Source organism: Myxocyprinus asiaticus, chromosome 50 (assembly GCF_019703515.2).
Source record: "Myxocyprinus asiaticus isolate MX2 ecotype Aquarium Trade chromosome 50, UBuf_Myxa_2, whole genome shotgun sequence".
In the NCBI taxonomy this organism is placed as follows: domain Eukaryota; kingdom Metazoa; phylum Chordata; class Actinopteri; order Cypriniformes; family Catostomidae; genus Myxocyprinus; species Myxocyprinus asiaticus.
In genome coordinates this window covers 5077535-5102048 of record NC_059393.1, presented here as the reverse complement: position 1 = coordinate 5102048, position 24514 = coordinate 5077535, and the positions used below count along the sequence as shown (strand labels likewise).

At 38.0% G+C, this 24514-nt stretch overlaps 1 protein-coding gene across 2 annotated transcripts; it reads left to right on the top strand.

The window, feature by feature from the left end:
- Positions 1-1125: 1125 nt before the first annotated feature.
- Positions 1126-23428, top strand: LOC127438707 (rho GTPase-activating protein 19-like). Of its 2 annotated transcripts, none has more exons than XM_051694510.1 (11): positions 1126-1194; positions 7615-7892; positions 11094-11174; positions 11676-11885; positions 12148-12374; positions 15472-15558; positions 16063-16128; positions 16245-16421; positions 16538-16636; positions 20292-20396; positions 20867-23428. In XM_051694510.1, the coding sequence occupies exons 1-11, from the start codon at positions 1151-1153 to the stop codon at positions 20891-20893; spliced, it is 1401 nt and encodes a 466-aa protein (XP_051550470.1). In that variant the 5' UTR covers positions 1126-1150; the 3' UTR covers positions 20894-23428. The 2 variants fall into 2 exon arrangements, with proteins under 2 accessions (XP_051550470.1, XP_051550471.1); XM_051694511.1 differs by having other exon boundaries at positions 20292-20447.
- Positions 23429-24514: the final 1086 nt, after the last annotated feature.

The window sequence follows — 24514 nt, the reverse complement described above, 5'->3', positions numbered from 1 at the left end:
ATAGTAAAAAAGGACTTAAATATTGATCTGTTTCTCACCCACACCTATCATATAGTTTCTGAAGACATGGATTTAACCACTGGAGTCATACGGATTACTTTCATGCGGACTTTGTGTTTTTTGGAGCTTCAAATTTTTAATTTCTGTTCTGCTGAAGAAAGAAAGTCATACACATCTGGGATGGCATGAGGGTGAGTAAATGATGAGAGAATTTTCATTTTGGGGTGAACTACCATTTAAAGTTTAAATTATGTTGAGATTTTACAATAAGTTATATCACTGGGTTTACCACATTTTCTGCAATGTTTATATATATATATATATATATATATATATATATATATATATATATATATATATATATATATTTATAACTAATATAACTAATATATATTAGTAATTACATATTTTAAAGTCAGTTCAACCTAAAATGCTCTGAATCTGAATTATGAAAATAAATTGCAGAATTAAATTTAACGGTCAATTCTTGTTACGTATGATTACAGCCTACTGCAATTTTTCATGTCAGATATTGCCATTAATTTTATTTTGTAATACATTGCTAATTATTATTGTATACGCACAATTGACTATGAATATCACTGACGGAAATGATGGTGATGGTTTAACTTTTCAAATGTTTTGAAATGCATTTCTAAAAATTTTTGTGGTTATTTGTGTAATGTGAGTTTGTCTTCCGAATGCATACTTATAAAATCCTTGCTGTGGTTCAGTGAAAACATGGTAATTTTTTTACCCATTCTTTTATATACACTATATCATGCATAATATAATTGTTGAATCTTTTTTCTGGAAACTTGAGCAGCTACTGCTAATAAAGGATTTTAAAACCTGTCAAAAATTTTGTTAAAATAAAGGAAATACATTTTTAATTTTGATTGAAAGAAAAAAGGGTTGTCAAAAGTAAAACATAATGGAATATTTTTAGTTTTTAAAGTGTGGAGAGTGAAAACAAGCAATTTTACAAAACTTCTCACGCGGACAGCTCTCTGAAACATTTGAATAGACCAATCAGCGCTCAGGAAACCAGTCTTGCCCTGTAGCTCCGCCCATTTCCCGGTTGTTGGCCAATCATGATTAAGCCGCTTTTGACGCCTCAGTAGCGGCGAATTCAAACGGAAGATGAAAAATGGCCGCGGAGAAAGACACCGATGTAAATAAACGAGACAAAAGGTAACAAATTTTCATTAACATCGATATTTACGCGACATATATTGCCTGAAAGGTGAGCGTACTTGCACTTTTGAAAAGTGAAAGTAAATTACTGGGTAGTAACACCGAGTAAAACTGTTGCCGAGAGAGCTGCTGTTGAATGTTTCTAACCATTCAAGTATGAAGTACAAATGGCAAATCAGCTGATTACCCTTACAAACATTTACAATGGTAACCGTATTTACGGCACAGAAAAACCCAAAACATATTAATTGTATTTACTGAACTAACTAAATGTAGAAGGACGTGTACCATGGTACTATCTTGGTATTCTTTGAGGTTTATAGTACATGAATGTGGTATTCATTCAAAGCTACTCTATTGTATACATAACGTACCACCACGGTAATACCACAACTGTACCGTGGTTCTGCCGTTTTATTATATATACACTCACCGGCCACTTTATTAGGTACACCTGTACATCTACTTATTCATGCGATTATCTAATCAGCCAATCGTGTGGCAGCAGTGTAATGTATAGACCATTTCAAGAATGTAAACAAAAACAAAGGAATTAGAACGGTCCAAACGTATTTCCGGATCCTTTCAAAAAAGTCTCTTTTTCAAGGTAAGTCAGTCCACTCGGCGGCCGTTTTTGGAACGCTCTTGGGCAGTTTTGGCAGCTATTTTTCTATGTAATCAGGCGTCATGAAAGTGCAGCTCCTATCAACTTGAAAAAAAATCCTCCACGTACAGCAATGACAGCTATACAGATCACTGGCATTCTAGCTGTCAGTTTGTCCAGATACTCGGGTGACATTTCGCCCCACACTTCCTGTAGCACTTGCTATAGATGTGACTGTCTTGTCGGGCACTTCTCACGCACCTTACAGTCTAGCTGATCCCACAAATGCTCAATGAGTTTAAGATCCATAACACTATTTTCCAATTATCTGTTGTCCAATGTCTGTGTTTCTTTGCCCACTCTAACCTTTTCTTTTTGTTTTTCTGTTTCAAAAGTGGCTTTTTCTTTGCAATTCTTCCCATAAGGCCTGCACCCCTGAGTCTTCTCTTTACTGTTGTACATGAAACTGGTGTTGAGCAGGTAGAATTCAATGAAGCTGTCAGCTGAGGACATGTGAGGCGTCTATTTCTCAAACTAGAGACTCTGATGTACTTATCCTCTTGTTTAGTTGTACATCTGGCCTTCCACATCTCTTTCTGTCCTTGTTAGAGCCTTTGTAGACTGTAGTGTACACATTTGTATGAAATCTTCAGTTTTTTTTTTTTTTTTGGCAGTTTCAAGCATTGCATAGCCTTCATTCCTCAAAACAATGATTGACTGATGAATTTCTAGAGAAAGCTGTTTCTTTTTTGACCTAATATTGACCTTAAGATATGTCAGTCTATTGCATACTGTGGCAACTTAAAAACAAACACAAAGACAATGTTAATCTTCATTTAACAAACCAAATAGCTTTCAGCAGTGTTTGATGTAATGTCAAGTGATTTTCTAGTACCAAATTAGCAATTTAGCATGATTACTCAAGGATAAGGTGTTGGAGTGATGGCTGCTGGAAATGGGGCCTGTCTAGATTTGATCAAAAATAACTTTATTCAAATAGTGATGGTGCTGTTTTTTACATCAGTAATGTCCTGACTATACTTTCTGATCAGTTGAATGCCACTTTGGTGAATTAAAGTACCAATTTCCTTCCGAAACAGCAAAATCTGTACATTAATCCAAACTTTTGGCCGCCAGTGTATATGTGTGTGTGTGTGTGTGTGTGTGTGTGTGTGTGTATATATATATATATATATATATATATATATATATATATATACACAGCTGTGCTCAGAAGTTTGCATACCCTTGAAGAATTGGTAATATATGTACCATTTTTAAAGAAAACATGAGTGAGCAGGCAAAACACATTTCTTTTATTTCTTATGGGATTCATATTCAACTGTAGGTTATAACAGAATGGCACAGTCATAAAACAAAACATGGCAACAAAGAAAAAAATGAAATGATCCCTGTTCGAAAGTCTAAATACCCTTTCTTAATACTGTGTATTGCCCCCTTTAGCATCAATGACAGTGTGCAGTCTTTTGTAATCGTTGTCTATGAGGCCCCAAATTCTTGCAGGTGGTATAGCTGCCCATTCGTCTTGGCAAAATGCCTCCAGGTCATGCAAAGTCTTTGGTCGTCTTGCATGAACCGCACGTTTGAGATCTCCCCAGAGTGGCTCGATGATATTAAGGTCAGGAGACTGTGATGGCCACTCCAGAACCTTCACCTTTTTCTGCTGTAACCACTGGAGGGTCAACTTGGCCTTGTGCTTAGGGTCATTGTCGTGCTGGAAAGTCCAAGAGCGTCCCATGCGCAGCTTTCGTGCAGAAGAATGCTAATTGTCTGCCAGTATTTTCTGATAACATGCTGCATTCATCTTGCCATCAATTTTCACAAGATTCCCCATGCCTTTAGAGCTCACACACCTCCAAAACATCAGTAAGCCACCACCATGCTTCACAGTGGGGATGGTATTCTTTTCACTATAGGCCTTGTTGACCCCTCTCCAAACACAGCGCTTATGGTTGTGACCATAAAGCTCTATTTTTGGTCTCGCCACTCCAAATTACAGTGTGCCAGAAGCTGTGAGGCGTGTCAAGGTGTTGCCGGGCATATTGTAACCGGGCTTTTTTGTGGCATTGGCGCAGTAAAGGCTTCTTTCTGGCAACTCGACCATGCAGCTCATTTTTGTTCAAGTATCGTTGTATTGTGCTCCATGAAACAACCACACCGTCTTTTTCCAGAGCAGCCTGTATTTCTCCTGAGGTTACCTGTGGGTTGTTCTTTGTATCCCGAACAATTCTTCTGGCAGTTGTGGCTGAAATCTTTCTTGGTCTACCTGACCTTGGCTTGGTATCAAGAGATTCCTGAATTTTCCACTTCTTAATAAGTGATTGAACAGTACTGACTGGCATTTTCAAGGCTTTGGATATCTTTTTATATCCTTTTCCATCTTTATAAAGTTCATTACCTTGTTACGCAGGTATTTTGACAGTTCTTTTCTGCTCCCCATGGCTCAGTATCTAGCCTGCTCAGTGCATCCATGTGAGAGCTAACAAACTCATTGACTATTTATACACAGGCACTAATCGCAATTTAAAAAGCCACAGGTGTGGGAAATTAACCTTTAATTGCCATTTAAACCTGTGTGGGTATGTAAACTTCTGATCAGGTCCGTTTGGGTGATTTCTGTTATCAATATGATTTAAAAAGGAGCCAAACAACTATGTGATAATAAATGTCTTCATATGAACACAATCCTTAAAAGACCGTTTTTTTTGTATTTTTTTTGCATGATCAGTCATATTTTCAAAATCAGTGCCAAAATTTCACAATTTCTGCCAGAGTATGCAAACTTTTGAGCACAACTGTGTGTGTGTGTGTGTATGTATGTATATATATATATATATATATGTGTGTATATACAGTGCATCCGGAAAGTATTCACAGCGCTTCACTTTTTCCACATTTTGTTATGTTACAGCCATATTCCAAAATGGATTCAATTAATCATTTTCCTCAAAATTCTACAAACAATACCCCATAATGCCAATGTGAAAGAAGTTTGTTTGAAATCTTTGCAAATTTATTAAAAATAAAAAAACATGTACATAAGTATTCACAGCCTTTGCCATGACACTCAAAATTGAGCTCAGGTGCATCCTGTTTCCACTGATCATCCTTGATTTTTCTACAACTTGATTGGAGTCCACCTGTGATAAATTCAGTTGATTGGACATGATTTGGAAAGGCACACACCTGTCTATATAAGGTCCCACAGTTAACAGTGCATGTCAGAGCACAAACTAAGCCATGAAGTCCAAGGAATTGTCTGTAGACCTTCTTCTTCTCACCACAATTGTACAGAGCGATTATCTGAGTTACCGTAGACTTTGTCAGTTTGAACCAGTCTGGCCATTCTTCATTGACCTCTCTCATCAACAAGGCATTTCCATCCACAGAACTGCCGCTCACTGGATGTTTTTTGTTTTTGGCACCATTCTGAGTAAATTCTAAAGACTGTTGTGCATGAAAATCCCAGGAGATCAGCAGTTACAGAAATACCATTTTACCAGTTACCAGCCCATCTGGCACCAACAATCATGCCACTGTCCAAATCACTGAGAACCAATTTTTTCCCATTCTGATGGTTGATGTGAACATTAACTGAAGCTCCTGACCCGTATCTGCATGATTTTATGCACTGCACTGCTGCCACACGATTGGCTGGTTACATAATCGCATGGATGATTGTTGGTGCCAGATGGGCTGGTTTGAGTATTTCTGTAACTGCTGATCTCCTGGGATTTTCACACACAACAGTCTCTAGAATTTACTCAATGGTGCCAAAAAAAGAAAAAAAAACATCCAGTGAGGGGCAGTTCTGCAGATGGAAACACCTTGTTGATGAGAGAGGTCAACAGAGAATGGCCAGACTGGTTTGAACTGACAAAGTCTGCGGTAACTCAGATAACCGCTCTGTACAATTGTGGTGAGAGGAATAGAATCTCAGAATGCTATTCTGAGATGCGGGTTGGTGCTGTTTTGGTGGCACGAGGGGGACCTACACAATATTAGGCAGGTGTTTTTAATGATGTTGCTGATCGGTATATATATACAGTTGTGCTCAAAAGTTTGCATACCCTGGCAGAAATTGTGACATTTTGGCATTGATTTTGAAAATATGACTGATCATGCAAAAAAAAACTGTCTTTTATTTAAGGATAGTGATCATATGAAGCCATTTATTATCATATAGTTGTTTGGCTCCTTTTAAAATCATAATGATAACAGGATCACCCAAATGGCCCTGATCAAAAGTTTACATACCCTTGAATGTTTGGCCTTGTTGCAGACACACAAGGTGACACACACAGGTTTAAATGGCAAATAAAGGTTAATTTCCCACACCTGTGGCTTTTAAATTTGCAATTAGTGTCTGTGTATAAATAGTCAATGAGTTTGTTAGCTCTCATGTGGATGCACTGAGCAGGCTAGATACTGAGCCATGGGGAGCAGGAAAGAACTGTCAAAAGACCTGTGTAACAAGGTAATGGAACTTTATAAAGATGGAAAAGGATATAAAAAGATATCCAAAGCCTTGAAAATGCCAGTCAGTACTGTTCAATCACTTATTAAGAAGTGGGAAATTCGGGGATCTCTTGATACCAAGGTCAGGTGGACCAAGAAAGATTTCAGCCACAACTGCCAGAAGAATTGTTCGGGATACAAAAAAACCCCACAGGTAACTTCAGGAGAAATACAGGCTGCTCTGGAGAAAGACGGTGTGGTTGTTTCAAGGAGCACAATACGACGATACTTGAACAAAAAAGAGCTGCATGGTTGAGTTGCCAGAAAGTAGCCTTTACTGCGCCAATGCCACAAAAAAGCCCGGTTACAATATGCCCGACAACACCTTGACATGCTTCACAGCTTCTGGCACACTGTAATTCGGAGTGGTGAGACCAAAATAGAACTTTGTTTGGAGAGGGGTCAACAAGGCCTATAGTGAAAAAAATACCATCCCCACTGTGAAGCATGGTGGTGGCTCACTGATGTTTTGAGGGTGTGTGATCTCCAAAGGCACGGGGAATCTTGTGACAATTGATGGCAAGATGAATGCAGCCTGTTATCAGAAAATACTGGCAGACAGTTTGCATTCTTCTGCACGAAAGCTGCGCGTGGGACGCTCTTGGACTTTCCAGCACAACAATGACCCTAAGCACAAGGCCAAGTTGACCCTCCAGTGGTTACAGCAGAAAAAGGTGAAGGTTCTGGAGTGGCCATCACAGTCTCCTGACCTTAATTTCATTGAGCCACTCTGGGGAGATCTCAAACGTGTGGTTCATGCGAGATGACCAAAGACTTTGCATGACCTGGAGGCATTTTGCCAAGACGAATGGGCAGCTATACCACCTGCAAGAATTTGGGGCCTCATAGACAACTATTACAAAAGACTGCATGCTGTCATTGATGCTAAAGGGGGCAATACACAGTATTAAGAACTAAGGGTATGCAGACTTTTGAACAGGGGTCATTTCATTTTTTTCTTTGTTGCCATGTTTTGTTTTATGATTGTGCCATTCTGTTATAACCTACAGTTGAATATGAATCCCATAAGAAATAAAAGAAATGTGTTTTGCCTGCTCACTCATGTTTTCTTTAAAAATGGTATATATATTACCAATTCTCCAAGGGTATGCGAACTTTTGAGCACAACTGTGTGTATGTGTGTATGTGTATATATATATATATATATATATATATATATATATATATATATATATATATATATATATATATATGTATATATATATATTATACACGCACACCATTATGTATTGCATATCTGCATATTTTTACAGGGGCACAATGTGCAATGTTGTGATCAGTCAGGATGCAGAATCAGGCAGCAGTGGTGACGGCCGTCTGCCCATCATCTTCAATCCAGACTTCTTTGTGGAGAAACTGCGTCATGAGCGTCCTGAAGCCTTCACTGAGCTGGTGCTGAGTAACATCACACGGCTCATTGACCTCCCTGGTGCTGAATTCTCCCAGTTACTGGAGGATGAGGAACCCAAGACTCCCAACGGCACCGTGGCAGGAGGATTTTTCCGCTCCTTCAACTTCCTTAAACGCAAAGGTCTGATGATTGTTGGGAGTTGTAGCCAATTTTTATTGACTGCATCCCTTTTCCTTGGCTTATTTTCTGTTTTAGCATGGGTGTTTGCATAGGAGTTTTTCCAACTATCCAGTGAAAGTAGGGAATCTCAATGTAGTAATCAGTGGGCGTTTCCAAACCAGGCTGGGTGTTTCTGAACTATCCAATGAAAGTAGGGAACCTCAATGTAGTAGACAAATTGTGTAAAGCGGTATAAAAATGTCTGTTCCGGTTTGTAAAAGCCTATTTTTATTCTGCAGAGATGCAAGTCTTGATTAGAGTGCAACAATAATTTATTATTATTATTTTTATTATGAGTGTAGGGTCAAGTGCTCACGAAAAAATTCAGTCTTTAGTCATTTTTTTAAGAGAGAGGGAGACTGCTTCACTGATGGAGTTGGGGAAAGTCATTCCACCATCGAGTTACAGTAAAGCCGAAAGACCAGCAAAGTGATTTGGTGCCTCTTTCTGTTGATTCCACAAGGCGCCATTCATCCATCCATCCATCCGTCCATCCAGTGGGTTAACTGTCCGTCCGTCTAATCTAATCCAATGCATTAATTGTCCATCCATCCGTCCGTCTAATTTTATCCAATGGGTTAACTGTCCATCCATCCGTCCGTCTAATCTAATCCAATGCATTAACTGACCATCCATCTGTCCATCTAATCTTATCCAATGGGTTAACTGTCTATCCATCCGACCGTCTAATCTTATCCAATGCATTAACTGTCCGTCCATCCATCCATCTAATCTTATCCAATGGGTTAACTGTCTATCCATCCGTCCATCTAATCTTATCCAATGCATTAACTGACCATCCATCTGTCCATCTAATCTTATCCAATGGGTTAACTGTCTATCCATCCGTCCATCTAATCTTATACAATGCATTAACTGTCTGTCCATCCGTCAGTCTAATCTTATCTAATGGGTTAACTGTCCATCCATCCATCCGTCTAATCTAATCCAATGGGTTAACTGTCCATCCATCCATCCGTCTAATCTAATCCAATGGGTTAACTGTCCATCCATCCATCCGTCTAATCTAATCCAATGGGTTAACTGTCCATCCATCCGTCTGTCTAATCTTACCCAATGCATTAACTGTCCGTCCATCTGTCTGTCTAATCTTACCCAATGCATTAACTGTCCATCCATCTAGTCTTATCCAATGGGTTAACTGTCCATCTGTCCATCTAATCTTATCCAATGGGTTAACTGTCTATCCATCCGTCCGTCTAATCTTATCCAATGCATTAACTGTCCTTCCATCCGTCCGTCTAATCTTATCCAATGGGTTAACTGTCCACCCATCCTTCCATCTAATCTTATCCAATGGGTTAACTGTCCATCCATCCATCCTTCTAATCTAATCCAATGGGTTAACTATCCATCCGTCCGTCTAATCCAATCCAATCCAATCCAATGGGTTAACTGTCCATCTGTCCGATGTTTTATATGACTATCTAGCTAGCTATTTGTTTAACTCTAATGTCTGAATAACCATCAAACTTATAAAAATAATTCAAACTTTCAGACAAGGCTTTGTCAAGCTAACATCCAAGTTGTCTTGACAAACTTTACTTATGCAGTAGTTAATTTGTTTTGTACTTCATATCCTGGGGTTTGCTTATTTAACTAAAAATCATTCTTAGGTTATGGTATGGTAAAGAGGAGAGTTGTCCCCTCTGTGATGCCACAAGAACAAATCTGCAGCACATGTTGGCTGGGTGCAAGACCGCCTTGGCACAAGGACGGGACAGGTGGCGGCATGATCAGGTTCTGCTAAAGCTGGCAGAGATCTTTGAGGTGTGTAGCATAAAGACCAACAAAGACCATCATGCTCCTCAGAGAAAGTGCATTGAGTTTGTTAAAAAGGGAGGTGCCGCACATGGTACTGCACGGAGGGAGGTAAGGTCAAGCCTGGCACATAGAAGTGATTGGTTAAGGGTGATCGACCTTGGTCAGCAGCTAAGATTTCCCTCTGAGATTGCCATTACCTCCTTGAGGCCAGACATAGTGTTATGATCAGCATCATCTTGGAAAGTCATAATATTTGAACTTACTGTGCCATGGGAAGAGGGAATGGAGGCAGCCAATGAGAGAAAGAAGTTAAAATATGCTGATCTGTCCACAGAGTGCAGGGAAAATGGATGCAGGGCTGCCACTTACCCTGTGGAGGTCAGGTTTCGAGGATTTATTGGAACATCAGTGCAGCACCTGATGAAAAACATTGGTATCTTTGGATCAGCGTTGAAGAAGTCTCTGAAGGAAATGGCAGAGTAAGCAGAAACCTCTCACGTCGCTCTCCTACTTAATCTGTTGGAGGATTGATTTAAGGACAGGCACTGGATGGGTAGTAGGCAGAGATTGATAGCTTGTTTTTTCTAACAGAGAAGAGGCCTTTTTACAGCCAAAGTTTTACAGTGTGAAACGATGCGGTTTTAGAATGTTACAGAAAGTTGTTAAGCAACAGACAACCAATCATATAAAGCCTCAGTACTTTCCTCATTAAGTATTCATGCATTTTGTACCTTCGCTGAAACTTTCACGTGCTGTTTACATTGCCCGTCTGAGGGAAACCGGTAAAATGTCGAACTGTGGTGGCAAACACAATAACTGCCGTGATGAAGAGACAGTATTCTGTTTTTGTGGCATATTTCAGAAGACGAAAGACAAACAAAGATGAATTGCTTGGCAACATTGCCACAGAAAAGCAGAGCAGTTCCACTGACAGGTTGCATGTCCGCCACAAGCTGTATTCATCCAATCATTGTTACTGACACCGCAAATATGCAAATAAGAACGTTAACCCGGGGTTTACAAATATACAGTGTGAAACATCGGAACATGGACACCCAGGATTAATTATTAATCCAGGTTAAAGTATGAACAATGTGAAGCATGAAACAGGATAACCCCGGATTCTGTTTACACAGGGTTTAGAATAACCCAGGGTTATCGTTTTCAAGTGTGAAAAGCTCTATAGGCCCCAATAGAATATGGACTGACATTATTTTTGTAAACCTCTATTTTGCATTTCAGAAAGTGCTACTAGAGATTATCTCCTTTTTTTTATTTATTTTTTTTTATAAACCAATCAAGGTCATCTTGGTGCTTATTAACTTCCATTGGCCAATAATCGACTTTGATTCTAATGATCTTTTCTTTATTTACCAGATAAAGGTGTTGTGTTTGGTATGCCACTAACAGAGGAAGGAATAGCCCACATATATCAACTAATCGTTTACCTCAGCAAAAGTGAGTCTGTGATTTGTTTTATTTTTTATTCACTTTATTTTTAGTGAGTCTCTGTTTATTTTATCATATATTTCAAATGGACACAGTGTGAATATTTTTTAATGTTAAATTGCTTTCTCCTATCCCAGTTTAATTACATTTTGTTTGTTACTTTTTCACTATACTTCCAATAAACAATGCCACTTGAAACTATTGTGCTTTAAGTTTTCCAACACTGATTTCAACTAGCAATTGCTGGTAAATCAACGCTACGATACTTTGGAAAGATAGTATGTACACACAACGAACGTTAAGAAGTTCACTTGTAGCCTGGAGGTAAAGGGAAAACATCTTTATTTGTGCACAATGCAAACAGTGAACAGTAGAAAGAGCGAACTTTTAAAGTCCTTTAATGTCTGTTAATCATTTAGTATTCATTGTTTTATGTTTTTGTTGGGAAATTACATCGATTTTTGCAAAGGAACCTATGAAGCAATGGTGTGACTGATTGTTCACTTGTAGATCTGCATGTGGAGGGTCTTTTCCGGGTTCCTGGGAACAGTCTGAGGCAGCAAACACTGAGAGAGCAGCTCAACACTGGAGCTGATATTGACTTTGGCTGCGGTGACTTCCATCCCAACGATGTCGCCACCCTCCTAAAAAGCTTTCTGGGAGAGCTGCCTGAGCCCCTTCTGACGCACAGGCACTTACACGCGCACCTGAAAATTACAGGTATTCCCGAATACTTGCAGTATATGAACCTACAAATAAGCTATGGTTTTATCCGGCAATATCTAAACATTGCAACTGATACCTTCTCTGGTAAAATATAATTTATTTTGCTGTGGTGCTGTAGATGAATCTGTACTACTAAGGTGATGATGTGCTGGTTTTATCCTAAGCGATTCTTCACTAAATAGCGGTAATCTCCACCATCCACTTCTGCCATCGAATTTCCTTGACCTCACCGCAATGCTTAAATTTTTCTTGGCAGAACTGACCATGTTTGACGACCGAGGTAATAAGACGAGTTTGCCTGATAAAGAGCGTCAAATCGAGGCGTTACAGCTGCTGCTGATGCTGCTGCCCACTGCGAACCGCACACTGCTTAAACTACTGCTGGATCTGCTCTACCACACCGCCAAACAACAGGACAAGAACAAGATGTCTGCGCACAACCTCGCACTCATGTTTGCACCTCATGTCATCTGGCCCAAGAACGTACGTACTTTAATTTTCTTTAAAGGAGCACTTGGTGACATTTTTGTTATTTGCTAAACTTTTAACTAGAACAAAATTAGTAGTGTTATTGAAAAATCTTAAAAATGATGTACACTCACACTACTGTAGTCATAACAGTGCTAGAGAAAAAGCTGCTTTATTCTTCATATAGGGCTGGGCGCACATTCCTGAGCACCGCCACGTTGCGGCATTACCAAGATAAACTGAGTCATATTCGGCTGGTCATGTGATCTCAATATGTCAGCCCCCATGAGGTGACCCACTCCATATCAAATAAAACTGCTTTTATTAGTAGGGATGCACCGATCCTTTACCTGGATCGATATTGGCTCTGATATTTAGGTTTGTAGATTGGTCGCGATTAGGGATGTGCGGAACGACTAATTTCACTGACATTTAAACAAAACTTTTGGACTCGACTAGTCTAAAACTTAACCAACTTTCAGAAAACAGTCCAAAAAAATTTTTAATTTGTTTATGCAACCCATTTAAAATACTTAATCTATTCCAAATCCAAATTGCGTTATCATCATTGTACTTTAAATATAGAACATGACACACATTCACCTATAGTGAATACAGGCATATTTATTGAACCAATAACAGCGCAACCCCAATAGCCTGTTCTAAACGGAATTCACCAAGTAAAAGTTACTTAACATATTAAAACAGTCAGGACATTGTTGAAAATAATTAACAGGTAGACTAAGGCAAATCTACGAGAGAGAATATACGCTGAAAAGTTGCGCGTATTTCACGACATGCAGTCGTGCATTAGCCATTGATTCAAATGACAGCTATTCTGTAAAGCACGTTAACCAATAACAGTTATGATGTAAAAAAAATAAAATCGCTATATGATAGAATAAATAGGCCTGTGATGTAGCCTACAATAAACCTAATGTATTCTAAACATGCTGTGCACACAGAATAAAAGATAGTTGAACACATTAAGCAGTCGGCACCTCGTTGAAAATAGCCTTCTTGATCAGCAGATTAAAAAATGGCATTCCTTGCCTAAAACAGTAATTTTTTAGGCTACTTACTCAAAAGCATAAATTTTTTGATGAGCAAAATTAACACGTCAACGTGGTCCGGTGAAAGACGGGACTTGACTCACCTGAGGTGGCTATCCTGCGCTCAGAAAAAGACCGCTCGTTGGGAAAATAACTTGGAAGCATGCACAGATTTAAAGAAGACTCATATGTGAAAACATACGACTTTCAAGTGATTTCATAACTACTTTGCTGAGTTTGCTTGTCTAGCGAGAGGACATTTTCCTGCGTGCGCTGCGAGTGAGAGAGGGAAGAAGCACGTGCAGCTTGAGGTGAAATGCAACGTTGTATCTGCTCCAGATAATCTCATTTTTTTTCTTCAATAATATTTGTATTATTAATGATATTTAAAATGTGTAACATTAATATGACAGTAATTTAAGCACAGCCTCTATAAAAATTAAAACAGTTTAATGGGGAAATGTATTAACCGAATAGTAATTCCAGTGTCGACTAGCAGCATCAGAACCGTTTAGTCGACTAGCCTCGCACATCCCTAGTCACGATTGGTCTGACGAGACTCATCCATATCCGATCCTGTTAGTCATAGTCGTAACTGTCAATCATAAAAGCACCATTCAAGTAGTCCATATGACTTGTCCAATATATTCAGAGTCTAATAAGCCATTCGACAGCTTTGTGAATCGCAAAAGGCTGCCCTTTAAAAAAGAAAATAAATAGTTTGCATGCGCTGCACGCTTCAGAGTTTGGTTCGCTTATAACATGCATTGGAGGAGCATTTCACTAGATTTTGAATGAGAATTATATTAAAACTACTGTGAACTGCACACAGAAACTCAAAGGTCTTTTGGTGAAAAACTCCAGGAATAAAAGCCCAGGGGTTTAAAAGTTAAGAAATAAATACTAAAGTATATTACTGTTGTATATTAAAACTAATATATTTAATAATAATAACTAGTTTTATATATACATACAGTACTGTGCAAAAGTTTTAGGCACTTGTGGAAAAAAAAAGTGAGGATTTCTTAAAATAATTATGACAAATAGTTTTCATTAATCAGTTAACGTCATACAAAGCCCAATAAACAGAAAAAGAGCTAAATCAATATTTGGTGTGACCACCTTTGCCTTTAAAACAGCACCAATTCTCCTAGGGACACCTGGACACAGTTTTTCTTGGTTGTTGGCAGATAGGATGTTCCAAGCTTCTTGGAGAATTCGCCACAGATCTATTTAGGCTGTCTCAATTGCTTCTGTCTCTTTATGTAATCTCAGACTGACTCAATGTTCAGTGGGGGGCTTTGTGGGGGCCATGACATCTGTTGCAGGGCTCCCTGTTCTTCTATTCTATTTGCAAAAGGAATGTTTGGGAGTATAAAATGTATATTTCCTATTGAAACACTAAAGTAGCAGATATAAATAACCATCTTAAGACAAATGTTTTTGTGAAACATCTTATGTGCCTTTTGCACAGTACTGTGTATATATATATATATATATATAAGGGAAATTAATCCACTTGCAGTCTAGATACAATGTAAAAAAAAAAAAAATGTGCAAAGAGAAATGGCTTCTTTTCCATTAAAGATTTCCACTGGAATTTCTGTACTGTTAATTTTGCTGCTGCGTTATACAGTAGACTTGTTAACATATACGTTTCATAAAATGGGCTATACATTTATTTTAAAAAAAATTCTCTCTTTTATAATGAAATTTGTTGTTAGAGGTTTGTGTTTCTTTACACATAAAAGAATTCTCCCAATCAGTTCCGCACAGTGAGGTATAGATCGTCTATCGAAACTGATTAGGAAAAAAAACGATTGGGATCGGCCGATACAAAGAAAAAGCGGTATTGGTCCATCCCCATTCATTAGGCTACTGATTATGGCTGGAGTCTTCATCTCATGTGAGTGTACTTGACTTTAAACATATGTTTCAAGAGTAGAATTAAATTCTTATGGGCTAAAACTCTAATGAGGAAAAACGACTGAGTGCACGTTTACATGAAGGAAAGAAGATAAGTTGTCCAAAATGTCCCTTGTATTTCCTGCTTTCTTTAGATGAATGCCAGTGATCTTCACGAGAACCTGAAGAAGCTGAACAGTGGAATGGCATTTCTCATCAAACATTCGCAGAAGATCTTTCGGGTACTCTTTTGACTGCAGCTTTTCTAAAAAAAAAAAAAAATTTCTTCCTCAAATGGTAATGATTTTTTAAAACCATGAATTTCCTCTATTTCATATATTAATGCCGCATTGGCTTGTGATCTTAGATTTGGTCCAGATGCAAGTTGGGTAATTTCATTGATCCAAACCAGAGTGAATTTTAAAGGGAATATTCAACCAATAATGAACATTTTGTCATTAGTTACTCCCTCATGTTGTTACAAACACCATAAAAGTAGTCCAAAAACACTTTATTCCAAATCTTCTGAAGCCAATTAAAACCTAAAAGGTTTATATTTTCAGCCAATATAATTTTATTTTGTTAAAAGACCAAAGGGTAAACTAAAGGTCTTTGTTGAAAAGCAAACAATATCATAAAACAGAATTTTACATGATCTTTCTTACACAAACATCTGAAGGCTTTACGGAAGCTGTTTTCTCATTGGATGTCTGATGAAATCTCTGTCTGTCCTCAAATTTGTGAAGGCGCCGGCCTATCTGAGGGAGCATGCAAGACTTCAGTTTGCAAACACCAAAATCATTCACTCCAAGGTCTGTGCAATTCATGTTTGTTTTCACTCTATTATGTGCTCTAACCCTGATAGAGGCATTGATTGAACCGTAACATAAAACTCGATCTCTTTCTGTGGTTCTCTCACTGTTTGAAGGATGATCTTGAACTTTTATCAGTCAGCGGTTCTCCTTTCATGTCGGCGTTTAAGAGGAGTGGAGCACGAGTGGGTTTAGACTCTGATAATCACACAGAAGAAGCGCTCAAAGAGCTCTATCGACACGTCAGTGATAAAATGCCAAACTCTGCCAAGAAGAAAAAGCTCATCAGACAGGTATTGGCATATTCAGCCCTGTTTTTTTGTTGTTTTATTATTTAAGTGGTGTTTTTAAAATTTTCTTTTATAGAACTTTATTGCTATAACTATTTTGTTGCTGTTAATCATTTCAGCTTGGCAAGCAGTCTACCCCAGGGACCCCTGTCAATGAGAATACGACTCCTACTAGTAAAAAACACACCCGCTCTCGCTCCTTTGGTGGTCTTATCAAGGTCAGATCTCTCTACCTCTGATTTAAACTAAATCTGTGAGACTATTCACCCTATATCTTATTCTGTAGACATTAGTGATTACATGTTGGCAGCATCTTTTCAAGTTGTATGTCCTTTAGTTCACTGAGTTAAATTCTTTGGAAATAAAGTAGTTAGAAAACGATGTTTCAAGGTAGTTTAAAGGGGTCATATCAGGAGAAATGATATTTCTTTGATCCTTTGGGAGAAAAAAGTTCATTGCTCTATGAAAACACACTGTAACTTGCATAACTCCTCCCCTGTCCATAAAGAGCATTTATTGAAACCAAGCTGCTAAAATGCCTGATTCCAATCTTCTGCAATTCACTGAGATCAGAGATTAATGCATTTGAATTCTATAGGTAGGTTATTTTGTTTTCGTTTTATTTAACCAGTTAATCGTTGTCGATCGTAGCTTTTTGAAAGTTCCAGTTATCTGCATAAATCTACTGTATGCCAATAGTTGCAGATATCTTATCATTTTTTTATTCCTCCATGTCCCTTTGTGGCTGGCGCTGGAAGATTCGAAAGTTAAAACGGCTTGGTTATAGAGGATAACAGCGGCCTCTAGATGTGAAATAAAAACTGACATGGGGATTTGCTGTATCTAAATCTTTCATCATTGACAATATTCATTCATATTTTTATTCTCAATTCAATGCATATTTAGATTATCAAGGGTTCTAAATGGCATGCGAGGGCATGCAAAGTAAAATCCAGCTGTATGGAAATGTGGCACATACATCATTATATATATATACACATACACACACACACACACACACACACACACACACACAAACAAAACACTTCATTTAGTGAATATGTAGGCTATAAAAAGCTTAATACTTCATATAGAGCATTTTAATTGGGCCAAGTCTCTGTCATTTCAAAATAAGAGTCCGCTCTCAATGGGGCGCGTGGTAAGTTGTGCGCGTATCGTGGAGAGTAGCATGAGCCTCCCATGCTGTGAGTCTCCGTGGTGTCATGCACAGTGAGGCATGTGATAAGATGCGCGGATTGACTGTCTCAGAAGCGGAGGCAACTGAGACTTGTCCTCCGCCACCCGGATTGAGGTGAGTAAACACGCCACCACGAGGACCTACTAAGTAGTGGGAATTGGGCATTCCAAATTGGGAGAAAAAGGGATAAAAAATAAGATTTAACAATTTAACACCTTGTCTTAACCAGACGCGACGCGATAAGATTCCAGCGACACGCAATCTGTCTGTCCACACCAGGCGCAATGTGACACCACTATATTAATACACTAAAATGAGGATAATTGACAATAAAATGTCAAAAACAGATCAATCACAGATGAAAAAGCAACTAATTTTCTCACTGAAGCTCCATATGGGCATTCGCTTTCTATGGCAAACCATTCCAAAAATAGAAAGCTCTGTCACTCGTCGTGGTGTCATGGCTGGTTAGGACAAAAACGCTGATTAACATGGAAAGGATACCTTTTATCACGTGTCACGGCGTAACGTCTCGTCTGGTTAGGAAATGGTGTAAGAGTAAAATGAGCGAAAGTATGTCAGATCTTGTGCTGTTCCTGGCTGTGTGTAGCACCTGCCAGTCTGTATATCTTTCTGACGGATCCCAACATTAGAAACTAGTGGCTGCAGGTGGTTTTTGAGCAGTTTGTGTGGGATTGTTTTGTAATCCTGTTACAATGTTATTCAGACTTTTCAAAGAAGCTGTTCTTAAAGGATATGTCAGTTAAAAACTGTATACAGTGCAACAGTGCTGGGTGAAAAAAACAATATTGATATTTATTGGGGGGAAATAATTGATGTCTGAAACTAGAGTAAGTTTCAATATTTAGATTATGTTCTACATCTAGACAATCGGTTCAGCTGTGTGTTGTTAAAAATGCTAGCAGTCTGGCAAAGTTATACACACGACTAGCTAACTGAATCACAGTCAAGAAATAAAAACCTCGACCTATTATTGTGTAAACCAGTAATGAGGCTTGGTAGCGACAAGCTAGCTAGCTATCTGGCTAATATGATATCGTTGTGTACTGAACAAGATGGCACTGACAGTGCGATACTGGTATCATCTGAACACAACAACTCCGACATCGACACCATTGCTGTTTATTTATGTAATATTTAGTCATGTTTTTTCATGTTCCAAAGTGCTGTCATGTCCGCAACTTTTTGACATAGGCAAGAAAGTTTTCTTCTTCATGTGACGTTTAGTGATGGTTGGCAATCCAGCTTATGATGTATTACCGGCACCGACTGAGCTGGAGTCTGGAGCGTCACAAAGAAAGTCTTTCAGATGATGAAATGGGGGTCTGGGTAGCTCGGCGAGTACTGACGCTGACTACCACCCCTGGAGTCGCGAGTTCGAATCCAGGGTGTGCTGAGTGACTCCAGCCAGGTCTCCTAAGCAACTAAATTGGCCTGGTTGCTAGGGAGAGTAGAGTCAGATGGGGTAACCTCCTCATGTTCGCAATTAGTGGTTCTCGCTCTCAGTGGGGTGCGTGGTAAGTTGTGCGTGGATCGCGGAGAGTAGCATGAGCTTCCACATGCTGTGAGTCTCCGCGGTGTCATGCACAACGAGCCACGTGATAAGATGTGCAGATTGGCGGTCTCGGAAGCTGAGGCAACTGGGACTTGTCCTCCGCCACCCGGACTGAGGTGAGTTACCGTGCCACCACGAGGACCTACTAAGTAGTGGGAATTGGGCATTCCCAATTTTTTTTTTATGTTTACATTCATTGTTGAGGTCTAACAAACGTGTGGAATCCATTTCCAATCCCATGAAGCTTTGCTAATGAGGTAATTGAATAAAAAACAATGGAAAAGTATCAAACTATTGATTTAAAGTTGTGATTGTAAGTATAGTAACAATATAATTTAAGTTTTTTGCCAAATATTCAGATATATACAAATATACAAGTAGTTTGTGTGTAGGGCGATCAACTCTATTGTGCATTCACAGTGCGTCATGCAAGCGTGCGGTCACTACAGAGCTCTTTTGACGCGCTTTGATGGCCGCAGTTCTCTGATTGGTGGAGCTTTCTCTTCAAGATCATGGGTAGTGTAGTTCTTCACCAAGAATTCCGCTATTAAATACATAAAAGTTGAAATAACATACACTGGTGGCTTCAACAGGAAGCATATACATCGATTAACAACCTCAGAGCTCAGTGTAGGTCTGTCGTTGCAAACAATTCCCCTATGGAAACAATGAATGAGACTTTGACTTCTGGACAACACGACCACGCCCCCATCACCACAGTGCTCTTTCTTATTTGAGATGTGCAAATGCTGTTAGCATAAGAGCAAACAAAAATGGGGTCAGAGAGTAAATGGAAAATGATCTAAATAATGAACTTTTCGTTTTTTTTTATTTTTAATAAATTTACAAAGATTTCAAACAAACTTTCACATTGTCATTATGGGGTATTGTTTGTAGAATTTTGAGGAAAATAATGAATTTAATCCATTTTGGAATAAGGCTGTAACAATAACAAAATGTGGAAAAAGTGAAGCGCTGTGAATACTTTCCGGATGCACTGTAAGCAAGGTTGAACATCAAAATCCTCTTTGATATGGATCTGCTACACTGTGAGTGTATGAATCAGATATTTAATCAATGTGACTGTCTTCAAACACAGAGGAAGGTTTTGGGGAACCAGCTCACAGCAGACAGAAGAGGTCGACACGTGTCTCCACAGACTGTTACTGCAGATCCAGGGAAGGAGAACATCAACTGTGAGCTGGTGAGCTGAAGCCCTATCCCCAGCTGATGATGTCGGCAGTACTGTATTCAGGTGGGGAACAGCTTAAACCAAGACAGAATTCTGACAGTTAATTTGATGTGTTTTAAGGATGAGTTTATGGATTATTCTTTTATTTTTTTCCAATAGTGTGTTCCAACAGTTACTTATTTGGCTAAAGTAAACCTGAACCTAAGAATTAAACTTTAGCATGTAACTCGTCCTGTACTGTTCGGTCTCAAAGGTAATCAGACTTGCTGTTGTCAGCTAATGGACGGTAAAACTAGCACCTAGCAACCACTCGTAACATGTTAACAATCACTCCGAACATCTTAGCAACTGCAAAGTAAAGCCATGTCAAGCACCCACCACACTGTAGCATAGTGGCAGCAAGTTTTGCAATGGCAAGCACCACTCACATTTTCTTTGAAAAATATACAAATCTTGTTTTTCTTCTTTCCTTTATTTTCTAGGATGTCCCGTCATCATCTTCAGTGTGAAATGTGCCTACATAGAAGACTTCAATCTAAACAGCTGGAGCCATTAGAGTTTATATTTTAATAATTTTATTTATTTCTTTTTATTCTGTATTTTAACCTACTGAAAATTGAGTCTGATGATTCCAAATGTTTTTTCATAGCGTGAAACTGTTACATCAGGTGTGCACGGGCAAACCACTAGTCTGTTACACTGGGCATTTTAAACTGACCCGTGATAACCATCGCTAATGAACTTACTCATATTTGCAGTGTGTATATAAAGTGTAAATTATGAAAATTTACGGAGTTTTTTTTTAGGTGTCTTAGTGCCTTCCTGAGCCTATATCCTACAAATATTTTTTTCTCTAATTCTTTTTTTTTTATCTGAAAAATGTTTTGCTCTCTAAAAAAAAATGCTTTTTTTTAGAAATGTTTTTCTCTCAATTTTTTTGTCTCAATTATTTTTTTTCAATGTTTTGTTTTACCTACAGAATCTTTAAAAATAAAAATAATAATGTTTCTTGCTAGATAACAATTAGTATGTGGTACCAACCTTGCCAACCAGATGCCACTATCAGCATGAAATCTTATGTTTAGAAAGTGACAGAATGTCTGTAGTACTTTATCGATTTATAGTTAATAACAAGAATGTTTAACAAATCATAATAAAAAAATTAACATAAAACGTTAGACCATCTTCTAATTCATGAAACGAATATGCCTCAGGTTACATACGTTTCATATGGCATTTAGAGAGTTTTTCGTATGGCATATTGCGTTTCTTTGATGCAAAAAAAATAATAATTCTATAAAAAACAATCTTAGGACATACAGTAGGCTGACGAAAGCACTAAGACAACTAAAAAATGTTTTCACCTGGTTATTTTTTTCCCACCTTGCGGTTCAGGGCTTCCATAGGAAATGTGTAGCACGTTATATATCTGGCCTGTATATTAACTTGCATTAATCCCTCAGTTTATGCTATAGTCAGATAGTAAGGCAATGGGAGAGGCAGCTAACACTATAAAGTGTAACAGCTGTACATTTAGTCGCTAAAATGTATTACTAAGAATATAAGAAGTTGTCCTTGTGTTTGTTTACATATAGATATTTGCCTTAACTCTGTGAGCATAAAGAGCATGTGAATGGTAGTAACTAATGTGTCTCACTCAAAATGTGATATTTTTTATATATGATAATGCTTAAAAGTTGCTTAAAAGCATTGCGAGGCTCATTTTGTGAACAACAGGAAAAATGTGATTTATTTTAAATGCTTTATGGTGCTTTACAACTACAGTTAATCAAGTTTATTGTGAATAAAAATACCATCACAGTATACAATAATTTGAGTTTTTCACAACCATATTTTCCATATACTGAGAGAAGCTTTATTAATTTGATGTTTATTAAATGCGGGTATCTCTCAGGGGACTTTGTGATGTGTTAAGAAGGTTTGTGTATGTTACAAATGTGATGGCAATGGATTGGTTTTATAATTGTTAAAGGGATGGTGTTTTGATATTTGTCAAAGGTTTGAGTCAAATTTCACTGTATATTAAACATACTGAGGATTAAGAGAATATTATGGTAAGGATTAGTTGGATTATGTGAAGTGTTAAGAAGATCGGTGTGAGCGAGCGGGATGTTGCATGTGTGTTAACTTGCAGTTGGATCAGTCGGAATTAAAGTATGTTGTGAAGGGAATTATTGCTAGTTTTTGGCTTTGATCCTCAATGTCTCCTGTGATGTCTTATTTCTTTTATGATCTTAAAGTGCTTAAAGTCTGTTTGTGTTGTGATGTCACTTCCTTTCATTGTCATTCATATTGTTCTTTTTAAATGTGCACGATGCGTTCCCTGTTGAATACTAAAGTCTTGCCAAATTGCTTTGCAATTTTTACTAGATATGACCATTTAAAATGCTCTAATTTAGACAAAAAAATCAGTTTGTTATGGTTTAAGTAAATTGGTCCACTGAAATGTATAAAAAGGAGCCATCTATCTGGAAATACGAGGCGGTGCTGCATCAAGTTTATATGGTTTACTAATGGTGGATTTTAAAATGGTCATTGGTCTATTTACAAATGTTTCCCGTTAATCAGAAACGCTCTCATTTTAAAAGTGTATCTGAAAACTTAAATTGATGACATAAATGGCTTCTCTGAATTTTTGGATGTTGGGAAATTGTGCATTTTTGTTAAGTGTGGATATTTCTATATAGTGTGTGTGTTTGTATGTTTGTAATATTTGGGAGAGGGCATTTGATGATTTGATCTATTGTACAGATGGTATCCTGGAGTTTGGGCAGTTTGGCATATGCAGTACTAGTAAAGCTGTGATATAAACTGAATTGGAAAATGTATCTACAATAATTGGCTTTTCAAATGAAAAGGCCTACAAGTATTGGGTTCTTCAATGTTACAGTGTTTAGGAGTGCAGTTATTTTTAAATATAAATATGTTTCTTTGTATTTTAACTGTGAAACTTTTGTACATATGTCAGCTGCTGATGTGCAATGGACGCTTCAGTGTATTTCATTTTGTATTAAAACTTCAACCAGCTGATTTGTGTCTCCTGTGATTTTTATTAAGAATATTTTGCATATAGTTCTACGGATGTCCACTAGAGGTCGCTGCACGGCATTAATAAACAGCTGCTCTCCAGATCGGCTTCGATCATACTTGTCTTTTCTCCTGTAGTTGTTTCTGACTGGAAATTCGTCGTCGTATAATGATGCAAATTGCGCAGCTGGTTGTATTCGTAAACATGAATTTCAAAAATGTAGTTGTTAAAGATTTTCTGTGTATCATTTTGGAGAAAAATAATCGGATTTACTGAACGATTATTCTTGACACAATTGGAGTGCAGTCTTACCACTGTTTGAAATTTAGGGAAATTATCGGAACTGTTTTTTATTAGAACAGTTTTCTATCCCTTCATTAGACGTTAGCATGGTCAATTTTCAAGGAAATGTCTGACTAACTTGTAATAAATAAAAACAACAACAACAACAAAAAACTGTTGTATATACTGTACATTATGTTTAACTTTATGCGAATTTACGAATGAACAATGGCGCAGGCTTAGCTCTTTATTGTTAATTATGCTGGCTTGACGAAGCATTCATACTGTTATTCTACAGACTTGGTTTAGGGTTTTTTTCTAAATCCCTAAACCAAGATCAAAGTTTCTGATTGTTCTCCTGGAGCTTTCAAGCTACATTCATCAAACTCGGCACAGACCTTCAGCATGTTCTGACACACACACACACACACACACACGCATACATACAGTTGTGCTCAAAAGTTTGCATACCCCTGAAGAATTGGTAATATATGTACCATTTTTAAAGAAAACATGAGTGAGCAGGCAAAACACATTTCTTTTATTTCTTATGGGATTCATATTCAGCTGTAGGTTATAACAGAATGGCACAATCATAAAACAAAACATGGCGACAAAGAAAAAAATGAAATGACCCCTGTTCAAAAGTCTGCATACCCTTAGTTCTTAATACTGTGTATTGCCCCCTTTAGCATCAATGACAGCGTGCAGTCTTTTGTAATAGTTGTCTATGAGGCCCCAAATTCTTGCAGGTGGTATAGCTGCCCATTCGTCTTGGCAAAATGCCTCCAGGTCATGC

What these genes read in the sequence shown, in the direction of transcription:
- LOC127438707 (XM_051694510.1), top strand. Translation starts at nt 1,151, where the DNA reads ATGGCCGCGGAGAAAGACACCGATGTAAATAAACGAGACAAAAG. An exon ending in AGAAAAAGCTCATCAGACAG is followed by an intron (nt 16,422 to 16,537) that starts GTATTGGCATAT and finishes TAATCATTTCAG; the next exon opens with CTTGGCAAGCAGTCTACCCC. An exon ending in AGAACATCAACTGTGAGCTG is followed by an intron (nt 20,397 to 20,866) that starts GTGAGCTGAAGC and finishes TTTATTTTCTAG; the next exon opens with GATGTCCCGTCATCATCTTC.